Genomic DNA, 21333 nt, shown 5'->3' with positions numbered 1-21333 from the left:
ACTATGCTCACACACAGTATGTGTCAAGAAAGTAATGAGACTCGCCGATGCGTGGCGCTCCATTTGCTAGAAGCAAGATACCCGGAGGGTGTCTGGTGGATGACCATAACAATTATCGCACTGACGAACTATGAACTCATAAAATATATGCATAAAATAACGAGACTCGCCACGGCGTGCCGCTCTATTCGCTTGAAGAAAGCTCTAGTGACAGATTCTGGTGGATGATGCAACCAATTAACGCACTGAAGCACTACGATCACCTACAGTATGTGTCAAGAAAGTAATGAGACTCGCCACTGAGTGTCGCTCCATTCGATAGAAGCAAGCTCCCCCGAGAGATTGTGGTTGATGATCAAACCGAGTAACGCACTGAAGAACTATGCTCACACACAATATGTGACAAGATAGTAATGAGACTCGCCGCAGCGTGGCGCACCATTCGCTAAAGGCAAGCTAACCGGAGGGATTGTAGTGGTTGATCAAAACATTTAACGCACTGACGAACTATGTCATCATAAAGTATACGCAGAAAGTAATGAGACTCGCCGCTGTCTGGCGCTCCATTCGCTAGATGCAAGCTACCCAAACGGATTTTGGTGTATGATCGAACCCATTAACGCACTGACACACTTTGCTCACACACAGTATGTGTCAAGAAAGTAAAGAAACTTGCCGCCCCGTGGCCCTCCATTCGCTAAATGCAAGCTACCGGGAGGGATTCTGGTGGAAGATCCAACCAATTAACGCACTGAAGCACTATGCTCACACACAGTATGTGTCAAGAATGTAATGAGACTCGCCGCTGCGTGGCGCTCCTTTCGCTAGAAGCAAGCTACCCGGAGGGATTCTGGTGTATGATCCAACCAAGTAACGCACTGAAGAACTATGATCACACACAGTATGTGTCATGAAAGTGATGAGACTCGCCGCTGCTTGGCGCTCCATTCGATAGAAGCAAGCTCCCGGAGTGATTGTGGTGGATGTTCAAAACAATTAACGCACTGAAACACTATGCTCACCACGGTATGTGTCAAGAAAGTAATGAGACTCGCCGCTGCGTGGCGCTCCATTCGCTTGAAGCAAGCTGCCCGGAGATATTGTGGTGGATGATCCTACCAAATAAAGCGCTGACGCACTATGCTCTCACACAGTATGTGTCAAAAAAGTAATGAGACTCGCCTCTGCGTGGCGTTCCATTAGCTTAAAGGAAGCTCTCCGTGGGGATTGTGGTGGATGATCCAACCAATTAACGCACTGAAGAACTATGATCACACACAGTATGTGTCATGAAAGTAATGAGACTCGCCGCTGCTTGGCGCTCCATTCGATAGAAGCAAGCTCCCGCAGTGATTATGGTGGATGATCCTACCAAATAAAGCGCTGAAGCACTATGCTCTCACACAGTATGTGTCAAAAAAGTAATGAGACTCGCCTCTGCGTGGCGTTCCATTAGCTTAAAGGAAGCTCTCCGTGGGGATTGTGGTGGATGATCCAACCAATTAACGCACTGAAGAACTATGATCACACACAGTATGTGTCAAGAATGTAATGAGACTCGCCGCTGTGTGGCGCTCCTTTTGCTAGAAGCAAGCTACCCGGAGGGATTCTGGTGGATGATCGAACCAATTAACGCACTGAAGAACTATGATCACACAGAGTATGTGTCAAAAAGTAATGAAACTCGTCGGTGCGAAGCGCTCCATTCGTTAGAAGCAAGCTACTCGGAAAAATTCTGGTGAATGTTAAAAACAATTAACGCACTGAAGCACTATGCTCACACACAGTATGTGTCAATAAATTAAAGAGACTCGCCGCTGCGAGGCGCTCCATTCGCTTGAAGCAAGCTGCCCGGAGATATTGTGGTAGACGATCGAACCAATTAACGCACTGAAGAACTATGATCACACACAGTATGTGTCAAGAATGTAATGAGACTCGCCGCAGCGTGGCGCTCCATTCGCTAGAAGAAAGCTACCGAGAGGGTTGTGGTGGATGTTCAAAACAATTAACGCACTGAAACACTATGCTCACCACGGTATGTGTCAAGAAAGTAATGAGACTCACCGCTGCGTGGCGTTCCATTAGCTTAAAGGAAGCTCCCCGTGGGGATTGTGGTGGATGATCCAACCAATTAACGCACTGAAGCACAGTGCTCACACACAGTATGCGTCAAGAATGTAATGAGACTCGCCGCTGCGTGGCGCTCCATTCGCTTGAAGCAAGCTCCCCGGAAGGATTGTGGTTGATGATCAAAAGAATTAACGCACTGATGCACTATGCTCACACACAGTATGTGTCAAGAAAGTAATGAGACTCGCCGATGCGTGGCGCTTCATTCGCTTGAAGCAAGCTCCCCGGAGGGATTGTGGTGGATGATCAAACAATTAACGCACTGAAGCACTATGCTCACACACAGTATGTTTCAAGAACGTAATGAGACTCGCCGCTGCGTGGCGCTCCTTTCGCTAGAAGCAAGCTACCCGGAGGGATTCTGGTGGATGTTCAAAACAATTAACGCACTGAATCACTATGCTCACCAAGGTATGTGTCAAGAAATAATGAGACTCGCCGCTGCGTGGCGTTCCATTAGCTTGAAGGAAGCTCCCCGTGGGGATTGTGGTGGATGATCCAACCAATTAACGCACTGAAGCACTATGCTCACACACATTATGTGCAAAGAAAGTAGTGAGACTCGCCGCTGCGTGGCGCTCCTTTCGCTGGAAGCAAGCTACCCGGAGGGATTCTGGTGGATGTTCAAAACAATTAACGCACTGAAACACTATGCTCACCAAGGTATGTGTCAAGAAATAATGAGACTCGCCGCTGCGTGACCCTCCATTCGCTAGAAGCAAGCTACCCGGAGGGATTGTGGTGGAGGATCCAACCAATTCCCGCAGTGAAGCACTATGCTCACACACAGTAATTGTCAAGAAAGTGATAAGACTCTCCTCTGCGTGGCGCTCCATTCGCTAGAAGCAAGCTACCCGGAGGGAATGTGGTGGATGATCCTAAGAATTAACGCACTGCAGCACTATGTTCACACACAGTATATGTCAAGAAATTAAAGAAACTCTCCGCTGCGAGGCGCTCCGTTCGCTTGAAGCAAGCTGCCCGGAGGAATTATGGTGGATGATCCAACCAATTAACGCACTGAAGCACTATGCTCACACACAGTGTGTGCCGAGAAAGTAATGACACTCGTCCTTGCGTGGCCCTTCATTCGCTAGAAGCAAGCTACCCGGAAGGATTATGGTGGATAATCCAACCAATTCCCGCACTGAAGCACTATGCTCACACACAGTAATTGTCACTATGCTCACACACAGTAATGCTCACCACGGTATGTGTCAAGAAAGTAATGAGACTCGCCGCTGCGTGGCGTTCCATTAGCTTAAAGGAAGCTCTCCGTGGGGATTGTGGTGGATGATCCAACGAATTAACGCACTGAAGGACAATGCTCACACACAGTATGCGTCAAGAATGTAAAGAGACTCGCCGCTGCGTGGCGCTCCATTCGCTTGAAGCAAGCTCCCCGGAAGGATTCTGGTGGATGATCCAACCAATTAACGCACTCAAGAACTATGATCACACACAGTATGTGGCATGAAAGTAATGAGACTCGTCGCTGCTTGGCGCTCCATTCGATAGAAGCAAGCTCCCCCGAGGGATTGTGGTGGGTGATCAAACAATTAACGCACTGAAGCACTATGCTCACACACAGTATGTTTCAAGAAAATAACGAGACTCGCCGATGCGTGGCGCTTCATTCGCTTGAAGCAAGCTCCCCGGAGGGATTGTGGTGGATGATCAAACAATTAACGCACTGAAGCACTATGCTCACACACAGTATGTTTCAAGAACGTAATGAGACTCGCCGCTGAGTGGCACTCCTTTAGCTAGAAGCAAGCTACCCGGAGGGATTCTGGTGGATGATCCAACCAATTAACGCACTGAAGAACTATGATCACACACAGTATGTGGCATGAAAGTAATGAGACTCGCCGCTGCTTGGCGCTCCATTCGATAGAAGCAAGCTCCCCGGAAGGATTGTGGAGGATGATCCAGCCAATTAACGTACTTAAGCACTATGCTAACACACAGTATGTGACAAGAAAGTAATGAGACTCGCCCCTGCGTGGCGCTCGATTCGCTTGAAGCAATTTCCCCGGGGGGATTGTGGTAGATGATCCAACCAATTAACGCAGTGAAGAACTATGATCACACACAGTATTTGTCAAGAAAGTAATGAGACTCGCCGCTGCGTGGCGCTCCATTCTCTAGAAGCAAGCTTCGCAAAGGGTATGTGTTGGATGATCCAACCAATCAACGCACTGAAGCACTATGCTCACACACAGTATGTGTCAAGAAAGTAATGAGACTCGCCGATGCGTGGCGCTCCATTTGCTAGAAGCAAGATACCCGGAGGGTGTCTGGTGGATGACCATAACAATTATCGCACTGACGAACTATGCACTCATAAAATATATGCATAAAATAACGAGACTCGCCACGGCGTGCCGCTCTATTCGCTTGAAGAAAGCTCTAGTGACAGATTCTGGTGGATGATGCAACCAATTAACGCACTGAAGCACTACGATCACCTACAGTATGTGTCAAGAAAGTAATGAGACTCGCCGCTGAGTGTCGCTCCATTCGATAGAAGCAAGCTCCCCCGAGAGATTGTGGTTGATGATCAAACCGAGTAACGCACTGAAGAACTATGCTCACACACAGTAAGTGACAAGATAGTAATGAGACTCGCCGCAGCGTGGCGCACCATTCGCTAAAGGCAAGCTAACCGGAGGGATTGTAGTGGTTGATCAAAACATTTAACGCACTGACGAACTATGTCATCATAAAGTATACGCAGAAAGTAATGAGACTCGCCGCTGTCTGGCGCTCCATTCGCTAGATGCAAGCTACCCAAACGGATTTTGGTGTATGATCGAACCCATTAACGCACTGACACACTTTGCTCACACACAGTATGTGTCAAGAAAGTAAAGAAACTTGCCGCCCCGTGGCCCTCCATTCGCTAAATGCAAGCTACCGGGAGGGATTCTGGTGGAAGATCCAACCAATTAACGCACTGAAGCACTATGCTCACACACAGTATGTGTCAAGAATGTAATGAGACTCGCCGCTGCGTGGCGCTCCTTTCGCTAGAAGCAAGCTACCCGGAGGGATTCTGGTGTATGATCCAACCAAGTAACGCACTGAAGAACTATGATCACACACAGTATGTGTCATGAAAGTGATGAGACTCGCCGCTGCTTGGCGCTCCATTCGATAGAAGCAAGCTCCCGGAGTGATTGTGGTGGATGTTCAAAACAATTAACGCACTGAAACACTATGCTCACCACGGTATGTGTCAAGAAAGTAATGAGACTCGCCGCTGCGTGGCGCTCCATTCGCTTGAAGCAAGCTGCCCGGAGATATTGTGGTGGATGATCCTACCAAATAAAGCGCTGACGCACTATGCTCTCACACAGTATGTGTCAAGAAAGTAATGAGACTCGCCTCTGCGTGGCGTTCCATTAGCTTAAAGGAAGCTCTCCGTGGGGATTGTGGTGGATGATCCAACCAATTAACGCACTGAAGAACTATGATCACACACAGTATGTGTCATGAAAGTAATGAGACTCGCCGCTGCTTGGCGCTCCATTCGATAGAAGCAAGCTCCCGCAGTGATTATGGTGGATGATCCTACCAAAAAAAGCGCTGAAGCACTATGCTCTCACACAGTATGTGTCAAGAATGTAATGAGACTCGCCGCTGTGTGGCGCTCCTTTTGCTAGAAGCAAGCTACCCGGAGGGATTCTGGTGGATGATCGAACCAATTAACGCACTGAAGAACTATGATCACACAGAGTATGTGTCAAAAAGTAATGAAACTCGCCGGTGCGAAGCGCTCCATTCGTTAGAAGCAAGCTACTCGGAAAAATTCTGGTGAATGTTAAAAACAATTAACGCACTGAAGCACTATGCTCACACACAGTATGTGTCAATAAATTAAAGAGACTCGCCGCTGCGAGGCGCTCCATTCGCTTGAAGCAAGCTGCCCGGAGATATTGTGGTAGATGATCGAACCAATTAACGCACTGAAGAACTATGATCACACACAGTATGTGTCAAGAATGTAATGAGACTCGCCGCAGCGTGGCGCTCCATTCGCTAGAAGAAAGCTACCGAGAGGGTTGTGGTGGATGTTCAAAACAATTAACGCACTGAAACACTATGCTCACCACGGTATGTGTCAAGAAAGTAATGAGACTCACCGCTGCGTGGCGTTCCATTAGCTTAAAGGAAGCTCCCCGTGGGGATTGTGGTGGATGATCCAACCAATTAACGCACTGAAGCACAGTGCTCACACACAGTATGCGTCAAGAATGTAATGAGACTCGCCGCTGCGTGGCGCTCCATTCGCTTGAAGCAAGCTCCCCGGAAGGATTGTGGTTGATGATCAAAAGAATTAACGCACTGATGCACTATGCTCACACACAGTATGTGTCAAGAAAGTAATGAGACTCGCCGATGCGTGGCGCTTCATTCGCTTGAAGCAAGCTCCCCGGAGGGATTGTGGTGGATGATCAAACAATTAACGCACTGAAGCACTATGCTCACACACAGTATGTTTCAAGAACGTAATGAGACTCGCCGCTGCGTGGCGCTCCTTTCGCTAGAAGCAAGCAACCCGGAGGGATTCTGGTGGATGTTCAAAACAATTAACGCACTGAAACACTATGCTCACCAAGGTATGTGTCAAGAAATAATGAGACTCGCCGCTGCGTGGCGTTCCATTAGCTTGAAGGAAGCTCCCCGTGGGGATTGTGGTGGATGATCCAACCTATTGACGCACTGAAGCACTATGCTCACACACATTATGTGCAAAGAAAGTAGTGAGACTCGCCGCTGCGTGGCGCTCCTTTCGCTGGAAGCAAGCTACCCGGAGGGATTCTGGTGGATGTTCAAAACAATTAACGCACTGAAACACTATGCTCACCAAGGTATGTGTCAAGAAATAATGAGACTCGCCGCTGCGTGACCCTCCATTCGCTAGAAGCAAGCTACCCGGAGGGATTGTGGTGGAGGATCCAACCAATTCCCGCAGTGAAGCACTATGCTCACACACAGTAATTGTCAAGAAAGTGATAAGACTCTCCTCTGCGTGGCGCTCCATTCGCTAGAAGCAAGCTACCCGGAGGGAATGTGGTGGATGATCCTAAGAATTAACGCACTGCAGCACTATGTTCACACACAGTATATGTCAAGAAATTAAAGATACTCTCCGCTGCGAGGCGCTCCGTTCGCTTGAAGCAAGCTGCCCGGAGGAATTATGGTGGATGATCCAAACAATTAACGCACTGAAGCACTATGCTCACACACAGTGTGTGCCGAGAAAGTAATGACACTCGTCCTTGCGTGGCCCTTCATTCGCTAGAAGCAAGCTACCCGAAGGATTGTGGTGGATAATCCAACCAATTCCCGCACTGAAGCACTATGCTCACACACAGTAATTGTCACTATGCTCACACACAGTAATGCTCACCACGGTATGTGTCAAGAAAGTAATGAGACTCGCCGCTGCGTGGCGTTCCATTAGCTTAAAGGAAGCTCTCCGTGGGGATTGTGGTGGATGATCCAACGAATTAACGCACTGAAGGACAATGCTCACACACAGTAGGCGTCAAGAATGTAAAGAGACTCGCCGCTGCGTGGCGCTCCATTCGCTTGAAGCAAGCTCCCCGGAAGGATTCTGGTGGATGATCCAACCAATTAACGCACTGAAGAACTATGATCACACACAGTATGTGGCATGAAAGTAATGAGACTCGTCGCTGCTTGGCGCTTCATTCGATAGAAGCAAGCTCCCCCGAGGGATTGTGGTGGGTGATCAAACAATTAACGCACTGAAGCACTATGCTCACACACAGTATGTTTCAAGAAAATAACGAGACTCGCCGATGCGTGGCGCTTCATTCGCTTGAAGCAAGCTCCCCGGAGGGATTGTGGTGGATGATCAAACAATTAACGCACTGAAGCACTATGCTCACACACAGTATGTTTCAAGAACGTAATGAGACTCGCCGCTGCGTGGCACTCCTTTAGCTAGAAGCAAGCTACCCGGAGGGATTCTGGTGGATGATCCAACCAATTAACGCACTGAAGAACTATGATCACACACAGTATGTGGCATGAAAGTAATGAGACTCGCCGCTGCTTGGCGCTCCATTCGATAGAAGCAAGCTCCCCCGAGGGATTGTGGTTAATTATCAAACAATTAACGTGCTGACGAACTATGCCTTCATAAAGTGTATGCAGAAAGTAATGAGACTCGCCGCTGCGTGGCGCTCGATTTGCTTGAAGCAATTTCCCCGGGGAGATTGTGGTGGATGATCCAACCAATTAACGCACTGAAGAACTATGATCACAAACAGTATGTGTCATGAAAGTAATGATACTCGCCGCTGTGTGGCGATCCATTCGCTAGAAGCCAGCTACTCGGAGGGTATGTGTTGGATGATCCAACCAATTAACGCACTGAAGCACTATGCTCACACACAGTATGTGTCAAGAAACTAATGAGACTCGCCGCTGTGTGGCGCTCCATTCGCTTGAAGCAAGCTCCCCGGAAGGATTGTGGTGGATGATCAAAAGAATTAACGCACCGATGCACTATGCTCACACACAGTATGTGTCATGAAAGTAATGAGACTCACCGCTGCGTGGCGCTAAATTCGCTAGAAGCAAGCTCCTTGGAGGGATTGTGGTGGAAGATCCAACCAAATAACGCACTAAACCACTATGCTCACACACAGTATGTGTCAAAAAACTAATGAGACTCGCCGTTGCGTGGCGCTCCATTCGCTTAAGCAAGCTCCCCGGAGGGATTGTCGTGGATGATCAAAGAATTAACGCACTGAAGCACCATGCTCACATACAGTATGAGTCAAGAATATACTGAGACTCGATGCTGCGTGGCGCTCCTTTCGCTAGAAGCAAGCTACCCGGAGGGATTCTGGTGGATGATCAAAACAATTAACGCAGTGAAAAACTATGCTCACACACAGTATGTATCAAGAAAGTAATTAGACTCGCCGTTGCGTGGCGCTCCATTTGCTTGAAGGAAGCTCCCCGGAGTGATTGTGATGGATGATCCAACCAATTAACGCACTGAAGAACTATGATCACACACAGTATGTGTCATGAAACTTATGAGACTCGCAGCTGCTTGGCGCTCCATTCGATGGAAGCAAGCTCCCCCGAGGGTTTGTGGTTGATTAACAAAACAATAACGTGTTGACGAACTATGCCCTCATAAAGTGTATACAGAAAGTAATGAGACTCGCCGTTGCGTGGCGCTCCATTCGCTTGAAGCAAGCTCCCCGGAGTGATTGTGATGGATGATCCAACCAAATAACGCACTTAACCACTATGCTCACACACAGTATGTGTCAAGAAACTAATGAGACTCTCCGATGCGAGGCGCTCCATTCGCTTGAAGCAAGCTACCCGGAGGGATTCTGGTGGATGATCAAAACAATTAACGCACTAAAACACTATGCTCACACACAGTATGTGTCAAGAAAGTAATGAGACTCGCCGCTGCGTGGCGTTCCATTAGCTTGAAGGAAGCTCCCCGTAGAGATTGTGGTGGATGATCAAACCAATTAACACACTGAAGCACTATGCTCACACACAGTATGTGACAAGATAGTAATGAGACTCGCCGCTGCGTGGCGCTCAATTCGCTTGTGCAATTTCCCCGGTGGGATTGTGGTGGATGATCCAACCAATTAACGCACTAAAACACTATGCTCACACACAGTATGTGTCAAGAAAGTAATGAGACTCGCCGCTCCGTGGCGCTCCATTCGCTAGAAGCAAGGTCCCTGGAGGGATTGTGTTGGATGATCCAGCCAATTGACGAACTGAAGCACTGTGCTCACACACAGTATGTGACAAGATAGTAATGAGACTCGCCGCTGCGTGGCGCTCAATTCGCTTGTGCAATTTCCCCGGTGGGATTGTGGTGGATGATCCAACCAATTAACGCACGGAAGAACTATGATCACACACAGTATGTGTTTTTTTTGTATGTGTATGTGTACGAGTATGTAATGAGACTCGCCGCTCCGTGGCGCTCCATTCGCTAGAACCAAGCTGCCCGGAGGGATTCTGTTGGATGATCCAGCCAATTAACGAACTGAAGCACTATGCTCACACACAGTATGTGTCATGAAAGTAATGAGACTTGCCGCTGCGTGGCGCTCCGTTCGCTAAAAGCAAGCTACCCGGAGGGATTTTGGTGGATGATCCAACCAATTAATGCACTGAAGCACTATGCTCACACACAGTATGTGTCAAGAAAGTAATGAGACTCGCCGCTGCGTGGAGCTCCATTCGCCTGAAGAAAGCTCCACGGAGGGATTGTGGTGGATGATCAAAACCATTAACGCACTGACCAACTATGCTCACACACAGTATGTGTCAAGAAAGTAATGAGACTCGCCGCTGCGTGGCGCTCTAATCACTTGAAGCAAGCTACCCGGAGGGATTGTGGTGGATGTTCCAAGCAATTAACGCACTGAAGCACTATGCTGACACATAGTATGAGTCAAGAAAGTAATGGGACTCGACGCTTCGTGGGGCTCCACTCTCAAGAAGCAAGCTACCCGGAGGGATTGTGGTGGATGATCAAAACCATTAACCCACTGACGAACTATGCTCACACACAGTATGTGTGAAGAAAGTAATGAGACTCGCCGCTTCGTGGCACTCCATTCGCTTGTAGCAAGCTCCCCGGAAGGATTGTGGTGGATGATCAAACCAATAAGCGAACTGAAGTACTGTGGTCAAACACAGTATGTTTCAAGAAAGTAACGAGAATCGCCGCTGCGTGGCGCTCCATTCGCTTGAAGCAAGCTACCCGGAAGGACTGTAATGGATGATCCTACCAATAAACGCACTGAAGCACTATGCTCACACACTGTATGTTACAAGAAGGTAATGAGACTCGCCGCTGCGTTGCGCTCCATTCGGTTGAAGCATGCTCCCCGGAGGGATTGTGGTTGATGATCCAACCACTTAAAGCACTGACGAACTATGCCCTCATTAAATGTATGCAGAAAGTAATGAGACTAGCCACTGCGTGGCGCTCCATTCGCTTAAAGCAAGCTCCCCGAAGGGATTGTGTTGGATGATCCAAAAATTAACACACTGACGAACTATGCCCTCATAAAATGTATGCAGAAAGTAATGAGACTAGCCACTGCGTGGCGCTCCATTCGCAAGAAGCAAGCTATTCGGAGGGATTGTGGTGGATGATAAAAACAATTAACGCACTGAAGCATTATGCTCACAGACAGAATGTGTCAAGAAAGTAATGAGACTCACCGTTGCGTGGCGCTCCATTCGTTTGAAGCTAGCTCCCCGGAGGGATTGTGAAGGATGATCCAACCAATTAATGCACTGACCAACTATGCCATCATAAAGTGTATGCAGAACGTAATGAGACTCTCCGCTGCGTGGCGCTCCATTCGGTTGAACCAAGCTCCCCGGAGGGATTGTGGTGGATGATCCAACCAATTAACGAACTGAAGCATTATGCTCACACACAGTATGTGTTTTTTTTTTCAAGAAAGTAATCAGACTCACCGTTGTGTAGCGCCCGATTTGCTTGAAGCAAGCTAACCGGAGGGAATGTGATGGATGACCAAAACCATTAACGCACTGACGAAATATGCTTTCATAAAGTGTATGCAGAAAATAATGAGATTTGCCGCTGCGTGGAGCTCCATTCGCTAGAAGAAAGCTACCCGGAAGGATTGCGGTGGATGATCATAACAATTAACGCACTTACGAACTATGCCCTTGTAATCTTTATGCAAAAAGTAATGAGACTCGCCGCTGCGTGGCGCTCCATTCGCTTGAATCAAGCTCCCCGAAAGCATTTTGGTGGATGATCTAACCAATTAACGCACTGAAGCACTATGATCACACACAGTATGTTTCATGAAAGTAATGAGAATCGCCGCCGCGTGGCGCTCCATTCGCTAGAAGCAAGCTTCCCGGAGAGATTCTAATGGATGATCTAACCAATTAACGCTCTGAAGCACAATGCTCACACACAGTATGTGTCAACAAAGTAATGAGACTCGCCGCTGCGTGGCGCTCCATTCGCTTGAAGCAAGCTTCCCGGAGAGATTCTAATGGATGATCTAACCAATTAACGCACTGAAGCATTATGCTCACACACAGTATTTGACAAAAAAGTATTGAGACTCGCCGTTGCGTGGCGCTTCGTTCGCTTGAAACAAGCTCCCCGGAGGGATTATGGTGGATGATCCATCCAATTAACGCAGTGACGAACTATGCCCTCATAAAGTGTATGCAGAAAGTAATGAGACTCGCCGCTGCGTGGCGCTCCATTCACTAGAAGCAAGCTACCAGGAGGGATTTTGGTGGATGATCAAAGAATTAACGCACTGACGAAATATGCCCTCATAAAATGTATGTAAAAAGTACTGAGACTCGCCTTCCGTGGCGCTCCATTCGCTTGAAGCAAGCTCCCCGAAAGAATTTTGTGGATGATCCAAAAAATTAACGCACTGAAGCACTATGCTCACACACGGTATGTATCAAGAAAGTAATAAGGCTAGACGCTGCGTGGCGCTCCATTCGCTAGAAGCAAGCAATCTGAAGGGATTGTATTGGATGATCAAAACAATTAACGCACTGAAACACTATGCTCTCACACAGTATGTATCAAGAAAGTAATGGACTCGCCGCTGCGTGGCGCTCTCTTCGCTAGAAGCAAGCTACCCGGAGAGATTGTGGTGGATGATCAAAGCAATTAACGCACTGAATTACTATGCTCACACACAGTAAGTGTCAAGAAAGTAATGAAACTCGCCGCTGCGTGGCGTTCCATTCGCTTGAAGCAAGCTCCCCGGAGTGATTGTGGTGGATGATCAAAACAATTAACACACTGAAGCACTATGCTCACACACAGTATGTGTCAAGAAAGTAATAAGACTCGCCGCTGCGTAGCGCTCTATCCGCTAGATTTAATCTACTCGGAGGAATTGTGGTCGATGACCAAAACAATTAACGCACTGACGAACTATGCCCTTATAAAGTGTATGCAGAAAATAATGAGACTCGACGCTGCGTGGCGCTCCACTCGCTAGAAGCAAGCTACCCGGAGGGATTGTGGTGGAGGATCAAAACAATTAACGCACTCTCGAACTATGCTCTCATAAAATGTATGCAAAAAGTAATGAGACTCGCCGCTGCGTGGCGCTCCATTCCCTAAAAGCAAGCTCTCTGGAAGGATTGTGGTGGATGATCAAAAATATTAACACACTGACGAACAGTGCCGTTATAAAGAGTATGCAGAAAGTAATGAGACTCGACGCTGCGTGGCGCTCCACTCGCTAGAAGGAAGCTACCCGGAGGGATTGTGGTGGATGATCAAAACAATTAAAGCACTGACGAACAATGCCCTCATAAAGTGCATGGAGAAAATAATGAGACTCGCCGCTGCGTGGCCCTCCATTCACTAGAAGCAAGCTACCCGGAGGGGTTGTATTGGATGATCAAAACAATTAACGTACTGAAACACTATGCTCACACACAGTATGTGTCAAGAAAGTAATGAGACTCGCCGCTGCGTGGCGCTCCATTCGCTAGATGCAATCTACCCGGCGGGATTGTAGTTAATAATCAAAACAATTAACGCACTGACGAACTAAGCCCTCATAAAGTGTATGCAGAAAGTAATGAGACTCGCCCTTGCGTGGCGCTCCATTGGCTTGAAGAAAGCATCCTGGAGGGATTTTGGTGGATGATCCAACCAATTAACGCACTGAAGCACTATGTTCACACACAGTATGTGTCAAGAAAGTAATGAGACTCGTTGCTGCGTGGCGCTCCATTCGCTTGAAGCAACCTACTTTAGGGATTCTGGTGGATGATCCAAACAATTAACGCACTGAAGCACTATGCTCACACACAGTATTTGAGAAAAAAGAAATGAGACTCGCCGTTGCGTGGCGCTCCATTCGCTTGAAGCAATCTCCCCGGAGGGATTGTGGTGGATGATCCAAATAATTAACGCACTGAAGCACTATGATCACAAACAGTATATGTCAATAAAGTAATGAGACAAGCCGCTGCGTGGCGCTCCATTCGGTTGAAGCAAGCTCCCCGGAGGGATTGTGGTGGATGATCCAACAAATAAACGCAGTAAAGTACTATGCTCACACACAGTATGTGTCAAGAAAGTAATGAAACTCGCCGCTGGGTGGCGCTCCATTCGCTAGAAGGAAGCTACCCGGAGGGATTGTTTTGGATGATCAAAACAATTAACGCACTGACGAACAATGCCCTCATAAAGTGTATGCAGAAAATAATGAGACACGCCGCTCCGTGTCTCTCCATTCGCTTGAACCAATCTCTCCGGTGGGATTGTGATGGATGATCCAACCAATTAACGCACTGAAGTACTATGCTCACACACAATATGTGTTTTTTTTGTATGTTTATGTGTACGAGTATGTAATGAGACTCGCCGCTCCGTGGCGCTCCATTCGCTAGAAGCAAGCTCCCCGGAGGGATTGTGTTGGATGATCCAGCCAATTACGAACTGAAGCACTATGCTCACACACAGTATGTGTCATGAAAGTAATGAGACTCGCCGCTGCGTGGCGCTCCATTCGCTAAAAGCAAGCTACCCGGAGGGATTGTGGTGGATGATCCAACGAATTATTGCACTGAAGCACTATGCTCACACACAGTATGTGTCAAGAAAGTAATAGTACTCGCCGCTGCGTGGTGCTCCATTCGATAGAAGCAAGCTCCCCCGAGAGATTGTCTTTGATGATCAAAACAACGTACTGACGAACTATGCCCTCATAAAATGTATGATGAAAGTAATGATACTCGCCGCTGCGTGGAGCGCCATTCGCTTGAAATAAGCTCTCCGGAGGGATTGTCGTGGATGATCCAACCAATTAACGCACTGAAGCACTATGCTCACACACAGTATGTGTCAAGAAAGTAATGAGACACGCCGATTCGTGGCGCTCCATTCGCTAGAAGCAAGCTACCCGGAGGGAGTTTGGACGATGACCATAACAATTATCGCACTGACGAACTATGCACTCAAAAAATATATGCAGAAAATAACGAGATTCGCCGCTGCGTGCCGCTCTATTCGCCTGAAGAAAGATCCATGGAGGGATTGTGGTGGATGATGAAACCAATTAACGCACTGAAGCACTATGATCACTTACAGTATGTGTCAAGAAAGTAATGAGACTCGCCGCTGCGTGGCGCTCCATTCTCAAGAAGCAAGCTACGCGGAGGGATTGTGGTGGATGATCAAACCAATAAACGAACTGAAGTACTGTGGTCAAACACAGTATGTTTCAAGAAAGTAATGAGACTCGCCGCTGCGTGGCGCTCCATTCGCTTGAAGCAAGCTACCCGGAGGGGCTGTAATGGATGATCTTACCAATTAACGCACTGAAGCACTATGCTCACACACAGTATGTAACAAGAAGGTAATGGGACTCGCTACTGCGTTGCGCTCCATTCGGTTGAAGCAAGCTCCCCGGAGGGATTGTGGTTGATGATGCAACCAATTAAGGCACTGACGAACTATGCCCTCACAAAGTGTATGCAGAAAGTAATGAGACTCGCCGCTGCTTGGCGCTCCATTCGCTAGAAGCAAGCTACCCAGAGGGATTGTGTTGGATGATCAAAACAATTAACGCACTGACGAACTATGACTTCATATAATGTATGCAGAAAGTAATGAGACTCGCCGCTGCGTGCCGCTCCATTCCCTTGAAGCAAGCTCCCCGGAAGGATTTTAATGGACTATCCAACCAATTAACGCACTGAAGCACTATGCTCACACATAGAGTATGTGTCAAGAAAGTAACAAGACTCACCGCTGCGTGGCGCTCCATTCGCTAGAAGCAAGCTACTAGGCGGGATTCTGGTTGATGATCAAAACCATTAACGCACTGACGAACTATGCCCTCATAAAGTGTATGCAGAAAGTAATGAGACTCGCCCTTGCGTGGCGCTCCATACGTTTGAAGAAAGCATCCTGGAGGGATTTTGGTGGATGATCCAACCAATTAACGCACTGAAGCACTATGTTCACACACAGTATGGGTCAAGAAAGTAATGAGACTCGCCGCTGCGTGGCGCTCCTTTCGTTTGAAGCAAGCTACTTTGGGGATTCTGGTGGATGATCCAAACAATTAACGCACTGAAGCACTATGCTCACACACAGTATTTGACAAAAAAGAAATGAGACTCGCCGTTGCGTGGCGCTCCGTCCGCTTGAAGCAATCTCCCCGGTGGGATTGTGGTGGATGATCCAAATAATTAACGCACTGAAGCACTATGATCACAAACAGTCTGTGTCAAGAAAGTAATGAGACTCGCCGCTGCGTGGCGCTCCGTTCGGTTGAAGCAAGCTCCCCGGTGGGATTGTGGTGTATGATCCAACCAATAAACGCACTAAAGTACTATGCTCACACACAGTATGTGTCAAGAAAGCAATGAAACTCTCCGCTGCGTGGTGTTCCATTCGCTTGAAGCAAGCTCCCGGGAGTGATTGTTGTGGATGATCAAAACAATTAACGCACTGAAACACTATGCTCACACACAGTATGTGTCAGGAAATTAATGAGACTCGCCGCTGCGTAGCGCTCTATCCGCTAGATGCAATCTACCCGGAGGAATTGTGGTCGATGACCAAGACATTTTTTTTTTTTTTTTTTTGATTGCTCAGACGCGCCTCTTCGGTTTCGGCACCTGAAGATTTAAACCGAAACGGGCTATCATCATTGCAATCTTCTTTCTTTATTTCATCATTCATTTACCTTTTTTTTTTTTTTTAGAGCGGGGACAAGTACAAGGACAAGGACGAGGGCGAACCACAACACATTGAACAGAGAAAACAATCAAAACAAAACAAAATAAAATTTAAAGAAAAAAAAACAGCAAATCCTTACTACTAACTACTATTCTCGAATGATTATCAAGTCTTCTTTATCTAATCAAACTTATCTACTCTACGTTCTGTCTCAAGTCGAGCTTAACATTCATCCTATCATAAATATCATCATTCATTGCTTTTTGCCTATACTTATCTCATCCATGCAGTATTCCCTCTTCTTCGTTGTTTCATTTCGTTCAGGTTTCCCTGTATGATTAGGTTTTTCACCTTGTACATAATTTGATTCTCTCCTGTATGTTTTTTATTAATTTACCACACTCTCCTACAAAATCACTAGACACACACTTCACTTATCACTATTAAGCACTGTCCACACTGGTATTTATAATATTGCACTAATACACTATCACACTCCTGTGTGTGAAACACATTTTAACGACTAATTCCACTACACGCATTACACTTGTTTCGTTCCTTTTGTGCATTCGTTAAATCTTGTCTATCTCATGTAGGATGATTTTGTTTTCGATATATGTTCCTCGGTTTTTTTTACGCATGTCCACGGTCCCCAATACAACGGCTTGGGGTCCAGGACCCACTCGGAGCACTTAGTGCGGGCCCTGGTCAGTTGTGTCCCACCGCCGTGTGCACCGGAACCGAAAGCGGCGCGTACGCAACAAGATCGCGGACGGTCACTGTTTTCTTTTACCCGAGTTCATTTGTCTCATTTCCTAATTCTATGAGATATTAATGTGCTGTATATTAGAATGCACGATAACCCACCACCGAAACACGAAATTCACTCCGGCCCGACGCATCCGGAGTTCCAATCCGGTCTGTCCGGGGATGTGTCGAGCTCACTTTTACTCCCGCGCTTCCTTCCGGGGCATGCGGAATACCAGCAATCCTGGAGGAGGCCTCCGGTCCGAAAGGAACGCCCCATACACACGTTCTCACATTCAAACTAATTTATTCATATATCTATTAATTTCTTATTGGTTTCTGTTTGCTAGATTCCTTTCTTCATATTGTTTTTTGCTGCGTTCGGAAAATTCAGCCGTAATTCTGTTCAGCACTTTAAAGTCTTCCTCTTCGCTAATAATATCCTCTAATCTTCCTGTTCTTATATTGTTCCTCTCGTTCATTCGGTCTTCTAGTAGGGGACACCACATTATATAGTGTTCCGGAGTTCCAAACTCACCACAACCACAGTTCCCTTCTTCTTTTAAGCCAAACCTTTGAAAATATTGGCCATAGGGCCCATGTCCCGTGAGGAAGTGGACAAGGCCTGCAGATGGTTCAAAATGGTTCCATTTTAGTCTTTCATTTATGTTTGAAATTAATTTATGTGTTCTTCTTGCCTTCTCTGAGTTATTCCAGTCTTGTTGCCACTTTTCTAATATTACTTGCTCTATGTCTTGTATGTTATCTATTTCTTTCCCTATTAGGTCCTGTACCCTACTTTTGTTTCCTTTTTTAAACCAATACATTGCCGCCCGTTGGATTATTAATAAATGCATTGGTTTTAACCCCAACAATACAGCTAGTGCATTGTGGGGAGTAGTACCAAATGCCCCGCTTAGTCTGATCATTATGTTTCTTTGCGGTCTTTCTATTTTCAGTTTTAGTGCATTGTTTTCTAACAACCTGTGAGCCCAAACGCTGGCAGCATAATTCATAGTTGCCCCTAAAATTGAGTCGTGGTATATTTTTATTGTTTTTCGTGGAAGCTTATATTTATTACTTGCTATATTTATTAGTTTATTGGTAACTTTCTGTCCTTTATCACTAATGTAATTTATGTGATGGCCAAAGTTTAGTTTATCATCTACCTGAATGCCAAGATATTTGAATTCGCTTACTCTTTTTATTTTTTCTTCTCCAATTTTGATGGTTGGGTCCCTTGCCAGTTTTGTTCCGAAAATCATATATTTGGTTTTTTTCTTGGATAATTTTAGTTTACTTTCTGAACTCCAATCTTGCAATATTCTTATTATTTCTTTTGAGTTTTCTTCTATTTCCCTTCTTGTGTTTGCTGATGTTATTACTGCTAGGTCATCTGCAAAGGCTATTACTCTATCTACGCATTTATTTTTGTTTAATGCTTCCAAGCATGGCTGGAATTCAATGTCCCACATCAATGGACCTAGAATAGATCCCTGTGGGCATCCTTTTTGTGTATTAATGCTAATATCCCCATTCTCTTCTTTTATTATTATTTTTCTGTCTTGAAAACAATCTTTTATTGTGTTCACTAGGTATTCTGGTATTTTTAGCTCTTTTAGTCTTCGTACCAGCGAGGGGATCCACAGATTGTCGAAAGCCCCTTCTATATCTACAAACAAGATTAATACGTACTTTTTTGCGCTCCTGCGATCCAAAATGTTGTCCACAAAAGCATTTAGAGCGTCCTCGGTTGATTTGCCCCTCCTAAAGCCGTATTGCAAGTTATCTCTTTCAGTATTCCTATATTTGTGTAGTCTGGAAACTATTGTTTTTTCATAAATTTTGGAAATATTCCGAAGGAGGCATATTGGTCTGTAGGAGCTTACATCTGTTGGGTCCCTATCTTCACTTTTCATTAATATTATTAATTTTGATTCCTTCCAAGAAAGCGGAAATTTCCTCTTCCTTAGTAGAGTATTGCATAATTTAGTTAGATAAGGTATCCATATATCTTTCTTCTTTTTATAAATTTCATTTTTTATTCCGTCTAATCCAGGGGCTTTTCCTGATTTCAATTTCTTTATTATTTGTTCGATTTCCTCATTTGTTACTAGGTCTATTTCGTCTTCATTTTCTTTCCTGATAATTTGGTTATAGTCTTCTCTTAGTTTTCGTTGTTGATCTGTTTCTTCATTTACGTCATCTCTTGGAAAGAATTTATTTGACAGTTTAGGCATAGTTTCTTCTCTTGTTTTCGTATATGAATTATCATTATTCTTTAGTGTAGTTAGCGTTATGTTGTTAATTTTCTGCATGATTAGTTTGTAGGGAAGTCCCCATTGATCTAGTTCTATATTATTTTTTTAGAAATAGTTCCCAACTCTTCTTTTTAGCAGCTAATAATTCCTCTGTATATTTTTGTTTCGCTATCCTATAATTTTCTAGTCTTCTTTCTTTAAGTATAGGAATTATTGTAGATTGGTAGCTTTTTCTTTTTGCTTTTGCTATCTTCTTTAGTCTTTCTAGTTTTGGGGACCAAAAGTCATTATATTTTTTCTTTGTCTTGACTTCTGAAATTGATTCGTCTAGAGATTTCTTTGTTTTATTTTCTATATCTGTTACCAATTTATCTAGGTCGTCGTAGTCATCAATTTGTGGTAAGCACAGGTTTTTCTCGAAAAGTTCCCAATCTATTTTTCTTATGTTATAATTCTCAGCTTTTGTTCCAAGGGTAGTATCTTCAATGTTAAATGTTATTACTTCATGATCGCTTGTTGTTACATTGTCTTGAACTGTCCAGTTCACTATTTGTTCCTCTAATTGAATAGTACTTATAGTAACATCAATGAAGGACTTTCCTCTCGGGCCTGTGAATGTTGGTCTGTTACCTTTATTTATCACCCTTAAACCATTTTGTAGAACAAAATCTTCCAGGATTTCGCCTTTGTCATCTGTTATCGGTGAGCCCCACATACTTGATTTTGCGTTTGCATCTATTGTAATAATAAAATTAGTTCTTTGATTTTGCCAAATTATTGTTTGTATTTTCTGTATGAAATCATGTATATTTAAGCTGTATTGAAAGTAAGAATTTATCAGCCAAAAAGATTTGTTACCGATGGTTACCTCCGTGCATACTGTCCATTCGTCACAATATTGCGCAATTTTTAGTACTTCAATGTTTTTATTCATGATTACTGTTATTGCTTTCGGATCGTTTCCCTCCTTTATTATTCTTGCTGTCGGCGGAAATGCTGTTAATTTGCTCTTGACAGTGTATGGTTCCTGTATGTTTACTATGTCTATTTCATTGATTTCAACAAATCTTCTTAATTCCATCGTGGCAATTTTTGATCTTTGGGCGTTGTTTTGCACTATTTTTAATTTTGTAAATTTATTATGCATATTTAGTATGGACCAATGCCTCCTTGCCGGACTTGCTGAAGTCGAAATATATTCGTCCATGAGCATTAACGAGTTGTTTGTACACATTTTCCAAATTCCAATAAATTCCCCGTCGTTCAAATGCTTCGTCGATTAAATCTACTAATTCCCATCCGTTCGCTGGTAAGTCATAAGTTCGTAATTCCATCCTGTCTACTTCCTCCAGAACGGGATATGTTATAGATCTACCCTTTTCATGAAGATCCCTTGTTATTTGCCTAAACGCCACTGTTAGT

At 45.3% G+C, this 21333-nt stretch overlaps 1 protein-coding gene across 1 annotated transcript; it reads right to left on the bottom strand.

Moving 5' to 3' along the window:
* Positions 1 to 20008: 20008 nt before the first annotated feature.
* Positions 20009 to 20626, bottom strand: LOC145677129 (uncharacterized). The gene has a single exon (XM_081747775.1). It carries the CDS (start codon positions 20624 to 20626, stop codon positions 20009 to 20011), a length of 618 nt encoding a protein of 205 aa, XP_081603901.1.
* Between the last annotated feature and the right edge of the window lie 707 nt (positions 20627 to 21333).

Source organism: Thermobia domestica, unplaced genomic scaffold (assembly GCF_964235325.1).
Source record: "Thermobia domestica unplaced genomic scaffold, izTheDome1.hap1.1 HAP1_SCAFFOLD_640, whole genome shotgun sequence".
NCBI lineage: Eukaryota > Metazoa > Arthropoda > Insecta > Zygentoma > Lepismatidae > Thermobia > Thermobia domestica.
The sequence above is the reverse complement of the archived record's forward strand: the minus strand, read 5'-3'. Positions and strand labels throughout refer to the sequence as shown.